At 42.1% G+C, this 7,404-nt stretch overlaps 1 protein-coding gene across 5 annotated transcripts in view; it reads right to left on the reverse strand.

The window, feature by feature from the left end:
- The window catches only part of ENTPD5 (ectonucleoside triphosphate diphosphohydrolase 5), a 26,285-nt gene extending 18,887 nt beyond the window's left edge, over positions 1-7,398 (reverse strand). For 3 of the 5 annotated variants that reach the window (XR_775404.1, XM_010583694.1, XM_010583692.1), the window contains exons 1-4: positions 7,011-7,398; positions 5,170-5,287; positions 1,981-2,258; positions 653-732 (exon numbers count right to left, since the gene is read on the reverse strand). Coding sequence is in view for 4 of the 5 variants with exons in the window: in XM_010583694.1 (XP_010581996.1) it covers positions 653-732; positions 1,981-2,197 (297 nt within the window). In the remaining variant the exon portion in view is untranslated. Of the gene's footprint in view, positions 1-652; positions 733-1,980; positions 2,259-5,169; positions 5,288-5,514; positions 6,014-7,010 lie in introns of those variants that run through there. The other 2 variants (XM_010583693.1, XM_010583695.1) reach the window with 2 other exon arrangements.
- Between the last annotated feature and the right edge of the window lie 6 nt (positions 7,399-7,404).

The following is a 7,404-nucleotide window of genomic DNA, read 5'->3' on the forward strand; positions in this document are numbered from 1 at the left end:
TTGGAGAAATACTAAGGCCTGACTTAACCTGCTAAGTGCATCTTTATTCTTCCCTTTCTCCATAACTTATTCAAAAAAAAATAACTTTTCTAGATGTGACTATACACACAAAAAAATTTAAACATTTCTAGGAGTCAGATAAATGAACCCTCTTTGCTTGTCAGTGTAACATGACTGAAAAAGAGAACTGCTGCAGTCTTAACTCCTTACTTCTAAACCAAACAAATCAAAACAAAATATGCCCATTTTGAACTGCAACCAGCACTGAAAATTTCAACCAAAAGGAAAAACTGAGAAAATTATTAGTAAATGGGTAGGTATAGGGGAAATAAACATTTAATATGGATGCTGCTAGAGCGAAAAATCACTTTGTCTTTGAAATTCTCAAAGACATATAGTCTAGCGATATATAGCATTTAAGCAATTAATTAAGCCATTGTTCCATTGATGAAATATGTAAAACAACAGCTCCCATTTCACTGTGTAGAAATTAACTCACAGAAGTAGAGCAACAGGTTTAGAGAGCCAGCAGTAGAACCATTTTTTCTTGACTCTCTGTAATTACAATTAGTAATACTTGAACTGCTTGGTAGAGTCCAACTGATATTAGCAGAAGCAAGACCAACTCACAGGGAATGAAGGAGAGCCTTACCTTTTCAGGCTGATCAGCATACGCAGAAAGACCTGGCTTCACAGAGTCAAAGATTTCCCCTTCCAACTCTGGAAGGTTTTCTGCACAAACGAAACATTATATGAAACAGTCAACAACTTGAATCTTTTTCTTTAGTTTCAAAAAGGTTGTCTGCAACCCCTGTAAACTGACTATCCTTGATTTCCCCTTGCAAACAATACTATTCCCCTCCTAAAACAAGCACTGCTCCTTGACTTCAGGAACATTTTTAACAGAATGTTGCCCTTGTATCCTCCAAGTTCACAAACGATTTATTAAGAATACATTGTTATAAGTATGTTCATTTTGCATTTGTGAACTACAATGAGTTATAGCAATGTAGTATGACTGTTGCCTAATCTTAATAAAATTTCTTTCCCTTTCTGTCCCCAAGCTAATTGTGAAATACTAATTCATATTAAGACACAGTCAATTCCTGATTATCCTTAGGTGATTTATCCAACTCACAAACACAGAACAGAATTGATTGGGCTCAAGCACTGGGCTGCAAAGCCAAACAAGTGTGACTGTTGCTCCCAGAGCAGCTTGGGTCTAGAAGCTATCCCTGAGCATTGCACATTACAAGTCAGGCTGAGTCCATCAGAGCTGGATGTTGTACCAGTCCTTCCAAACTAAGGTTGAAATCATGTGAAGACACATAGGCACTACGGGTGTGACCCTGAAGGGCTTATTAGCCGAGACTCATCAACCAGCCTTCAATCTTTGCAAATCTGCTGGCTCACTGTTCCCCAGCTAATTCACCCTCTTGAATCCTGTTGTGTGTGCAGCCAGCTTGGGGACCTCTGCACAATGTCAGAAGCAGATATACTGGGGCATGATGCATCTGCGCACAGGAGTTCTGGAAATGGCTCAGACCTTCGGTGCTTATAACTCTAATTTAGTGTTCTTAATTTGCTACAAAATGTGACATATAAACATACACAGAATTTAAGTATCTCTTGACATAATTCAAGGTAACGTGCAACTTGACAAAAACAGCGTAAGACTCTTTCCAAAGCAATGAGACATTCCTTTAAACAGCAGCATAGATGAAAATCTTTGGAAATACAGAACTCTCCAGTATACTCAAAATTAAACCTCTGAGTTTCAAAAGATCTACAAAAAAGATATTTTCACAGGAAAACACCACCAGAAATGGACAATAATCATCTGCCAGAGGACTATTTGAAGGATAAACTGTAGAAATCTTCAGTTGTTCCCAAATGCTGTGTTGGGAAAAAAATCCTCTTTTGGGAAGCTGGAACCTAAGTCAACATACTCCACATGCACAGACTGACATGGGGTCTTACCTGGGCTCTTCTGCACAAAGGTGTAAATATGAATCCGGGTACCAGTGCTTCCTGCGTCAAACATAATGCCATAAAAAGTGTTGGCTTTGGCATTTACAGGGCACGTGTTTGGTGGAAAGAAATCCTGAAACCATGTCTCCCTGTTTGAATGGGAAAGAACAAAGGACAAAGAGGAAAATGCCAATGCTAGAAGGATGGGAAGTCTGGAATATGCCATCTTGCCAGGACTCCTTGAGGCAGTCAAGCATGGATCAGCAATCACAGAGCTGCAGTAGGTCCTGTAGAGAAAAAAAGCAGGAATGGAAATTACTGAGAGCCCTCTCCTTAAAAAGTCTGTAGGAAAAAAAAAGAAATAATAAAAAAATAATCAGTCTGTACACATATATTCTGCCCTTTAGATGCTTTTCAACACCTCATCCAAAAGACATGATTTACTGCACTTAGTGCTACAACTACATATAAGTAAGTGATTTGTTCTCTCAGAGTAAAGGTTTCTCCATTTCCCAAATGCAGAAAAGTTAAATAGTTTGCTTCCTAATACTTCTAGTTTTGACTTTATTCAGACAACTTTTTTCTCTGATTTGGCTTGAAGGTTCTCAACATTTAGAGTCCCCAGAACCTCCAAAAAGGCCAGATGTTATCTCAAAAGAAGCATCACCAAAGGGGAGCTCAAGGCAGAACCACTTTACCCTAACATTTACACACTTGAGATGCTGTGGCAGAACACAAGTGTTATTCAGTCACAGACAAAGAGAATTTCATCTCGGGCTAAGAACAGCTGCTGGGAGAGATTAGCACACAGGGAGAATGAAGGCATATCCTTCCAGCAGCATCCTCATCCCCAAGAAAAGCCCGCACTGCACAAGAGGGACTGAACTGTAAGGTGCACCTGGGCTCTGCCTCTCAGTATTTTTTCATACTTTTCCTTTCTGTCTTAATTTTGTTTTTTCATCATTTTCTCCTGACACAGAATTACAAAAAAAAACCAGCAAAACCCCACCACGCTTTCACACCTAGACTGGTTGCCCTGAACACTCAGGTTGCTAACAACAGCTTCAAGAAGCCAAGGCCCCAAAGTTGTGTGACACAGTACTGGATATCAACTATACCTCTTCTCTGTTAACATGTACCTCTTTGCATATATTTTTCCTAAGAAATGCTAATAAAGGAAAGCTATGGGCACAGAAATTATAGGGTTCCTTAGGCGCCCAGGTAAAAAGGAAGAGAATATACAGACACCTTGGTTACTTGCATTTTAACAACAGAAAAGAGCATGTGACCAGATGCCCCACCATATGCAGTATCGCCTGCACTGACATACACACAGAGCACTCAGCGTACAGAAGGTGCAAACAGCTCCCTATCATTCTCCAGACACTTGGTAACACATCCATCCACCCACAGCACTGAATATTCATACACATGTTCATCTACTCTGCCAGAGACCCTCACCCACCTCTAGCCCTTACGTTTGATTGTCTTTTAGCAATCTGCTCAGCCCCACTATGTTCATTCTCTCAAAATCTTTATTTGCTATCTCTATCCTACATTTATTCATTCCTAATCCTAAACTCTCTCCTTTCCTTTCTATGTAAACCTGACATAGCCTCTATTTCTACACACCTTTCTCCCATGCCCAAATAACTCACTTATCCTCCACTACCTTTTATCCCAGATTTAGGCCTTGTATGACTTTTATTATTTCCATTCTTCACCTTTGTCCCCAGTTACAGCAAAGCGAGATTAACTTTTATGCATTCTCAGTAAACAACATCACATTGGGTCATTTCTTCGAGTGCCTCTCTAACTCACTCGTGCATTCAGCTATCTCTAGGGCAAACAAAATCACAGCCCACTGCAGAAGGGCAACCTTGCCTGTCTTCTGTGACCTTTATTTGTATGCTCCTGTTCCTAGTGAATGCAGAGCGCTGTGGGCAGAAGCACAAGCTCTTGATCCACTCTGCCTTAGTAGCACACTCTGAGAAGAGGAAGAAGTGATTTTACAATTCCACAAACAGGCAATAGCCCTGGCCACCCTCTGTGGCGAATGAACTCCAACTGTAGTAGTTTCTACAGCATTCACATTTTATGCGGAAATGAGTAAAAACTTAGTTCTGACCTGTAACAACTTAAAAAGTCCTATCCTGAACAGAATTCATTAAAAGCGCTAAGCCATTCTGCGACTTCATAGCTATGTATTTGTACTAAGATGTAGCTAGCATTGCTTCATCACAGCAAGGAGGTCTCCTGAAAACCCAAGAAGCTGTGCTGTTTCAACAGAACACAAGCTGCATTAGTGAGTACTACCTTCCAGCTGGTCAGAAGAGGTGTTGTTAGTGCTTACTGAACCATCACAAATACAATTCAAGCACCTGCCTTAAGAACAAACTCCAGAGTCCTATTACAAATGGCACATGTGCTCTTGGGCAACCCTTAGAATCTCTGATGATCCGAAAATATCTGAGCAACTGTCATCATTAACACATACTTTGCTTGCCAGATCTTCTAGTGAATGAGCCTTAGCCTCCCATGAAACACTCCCTCACTAAGCTTCTCTATCCTTTCTCGGACATCCACAACCATTTCACATTCTCCATTCTCTCCTTCCCCCCTAACTTTTTTCCTTTCCACCTTCAACTCCTAAGGACAACCCCCCCCCAAACAACCTTGGGATTTTATTTTTCTCCGCCCTTGTTAAGAATGAAAAAAGCACATTGAGCCTCTTTGATGAGTGGTAAAGACGATGTAATCAAGCACAGCAGCAAAACAGCATCCACAAGAAGCATAAAAATAGATGAGGAGAGTAAGAAATCAGAGACAAGGGAGGGAAATTGGCAGAGCATAACAGAAAAGGAATTTGGAAAGAGAGGGTCAGAATAAAGAATGGAAGAAAAAATGTAGGGTAGAGATAGACAAGACATCAGTTACTGAGAAGGAAAAATACTTCCACAAGAGTTCCTCCCAAACAACTTAAAATCCTAGCCGCTATCAGAATACAACAGGATGGATAAAAAGAACAACAAACAGAAAGGAGAAAACAGGGTAACAGTAAGATGAGCACAAGTTCATTAATATAAGCGAACAGTTCAGTAGGTAAAACGCACAGATCACCACCAGTGGGCTCCAGTTATTGCCTTTATAAATGAGCAGTAATAATCAACATCAATTGTGGATATGTGAGGCACACACCTGAAGCAGGATGGAAGCAACAGCTATTCCACTCCAGAGATTCCTAATGAAAACCACTTCGGAGCGCCGTGGCAAGAGACACTGTGCCTGCACTTCTTCTCTTCACCTTCGCTTTCAGCTAGTAGGAGTGGACTATGTATCAGGCAAATTATAAGGTCATGGAGGCACAGAAAGTATCAGTCAAGTTGCTTGATTCAAATTTGAATTTATCATTGCTCAATACAAGCAGTGAAACATGCTTAGATAATTACATGGGATGAATTTAAAGAAGTTGAAAGTTAACCAAGTTGAACAAGTCAGTCAAACATTTACATGAACATTACAGTTGACCTCAACAGCACGGGCCCGAGTCCAGGGACACAAGGTAGAACACTCATTTCCCAACACAGAGAAACACATGTAAATATCATCTGTATAAGGCAGATTTTAGATACGAAGCCAAAAAGTTGAAGCACATCCAATGTAAAAGTTTGGGAGCTACACAGACTGTATGATCCAAAAATACTGGGATGCAGCATGGAGACTGCCAAGACTGAAAGCATGAGTAGGAAAAAAAGAAAAAGGAAACAAAAAACCCCAACCAAACTCTCCTTAAACAGCAAAAGTAAAAACAATGCCATAATAATACTAAACCTTAGAGACAGCAAAACACAACCTTACTTAGAGTTCACCATACACAGAAACACCAGTAATTTTCAAGGCAAGAAAGTATTACCCACGTTCTCAAATATGTCTGACAAAAGAGCATGCAAACCCAAAACACAGCAAAAGGAGCACCTCCCTGGAAAAAAGAATCTGTCTGGTCGGCAGGGAAGGAAAAGCAGTGTATCTGAAATACACAAGAATTTCTCTTCTCTTTCCTAAAATATTTTTGGGAAATATTTGGATAAAAAAGAAAAATATTAGAAAATAATTAAAAATATTTGCAATATATAAATATTTAGGCAATATTTTAGAAAACAAAATAGATGAATTATGTAATTCAATTCATATTGTTATTTATTGCTCAAGCACACCAAAAGTCATTCTGAATGGGAAGACTATTTTCTGCACTAAACTAGTAACAAGATGTATTTCCCAGGTGAACAGTGTTTACACTTAACACTCATGACTAGACAAATACATTTTTACATTTTTTTCCCAAAAACAAAGTCATTACATTTCTTCTGGACTTATTCTTAACTAGAAAAAAATTTAAAAAGCTTTCTTGGATTGTTTTGACAAAAACTTAAGGTTCTTTAAAGTACACAGTTTAAAAATTCTGGGTCTAGAGGCTTTAAACGCTGGAAAAAATTAGAACCAACTCACAAACATGCACTATCAGCAGTTTTAATCTTTTTCCGGTACCGAGGCTCCAAATGCACATTATTTATTTATTCTCATTTCTGGCCAAGTGGGTTTTCAATTTTCCTATTTAATTAGGCCAAGGCAACGGCTGCGTTATCCTCCTGCAGTGCGTTAGCGAGCGTCCCTTTACAACTTTGTAACTGGGCACCTACCGGGACGGAGAGTAACACCTTCCACTGGACCGACCGGTTTTCTTCGAAAACAGATTTTGGGTGCAGAGGAGGGCCTTTGGGTCCATCTAAGCCTGGGGAGAACTCCAGTGCGTTTCAGCATGAGGCTGCCAGCTGCGTGCCTTGAGAGCGTTCGCCAGAGCTTCACCAAGGAGAATTTGGGGGACGGGCGCCGTGACGCCCCTTTTCCAAACCTAACGACCCTCAGGGCTGTAGGTTTTCTAACTTCAGCACACCCCGACGCCAAAGCATCCTTCCTTTCTCCACGTCCAACAGCTGCCGGCTGAATCCCTGCACTGAACACGCCTGAAAAAACGCCCCTACCTTCATTTTCTCTCCCCCAGCACAAGTCTCCGCCGCTCCTCCCTGTGCCCCGCCGGCGGCGAGCACGGCCCTCGGGGTCCCGCGGCTCTCCTCCCGAAGCCGGCACCGGTACTACTAAGCAGAAACACTCGCAGACACGCCGCTCGCTCCCCCAGCAGCCACCCACAGCTGCCACCCGAGCACGGCAGGGCGTCCGTCCTTCTGCCCGCCCCGGGCGGCGCCGCGGCGGAGAGTAACGGAAACGCCGCCGGCTTCTCGGCTTTCGAGGGTCTCACGCCGCTGCCTGACGCCTTCCCGGCGTCCCACCCCAGCGGAGCTCCCTCCCGGGGCGCCGGGAACAGGCACGGGCCGGGGTGTGTGCGGGGGGGTTTCACACAGCCGCGGAGCGGCTCTC

Source organism: Haliaeetus leucocephalus, unplaced genomic scaffold (genome assembly GCF_000737465.1).
Source record: "Haliaeetus leucocephalus isolate CR32 unplaced genomic scaffold, Haliaeetus_leucocephalus-4.0 Scaffold932, whole genome shotgun sequence".
Lineage (NCBI taxonomy): Eukaryota > Metazoa > Chordata > Aves > Accipitriformes > Accipitridae > Haliaeetus > Haliaeetus leucocephalus.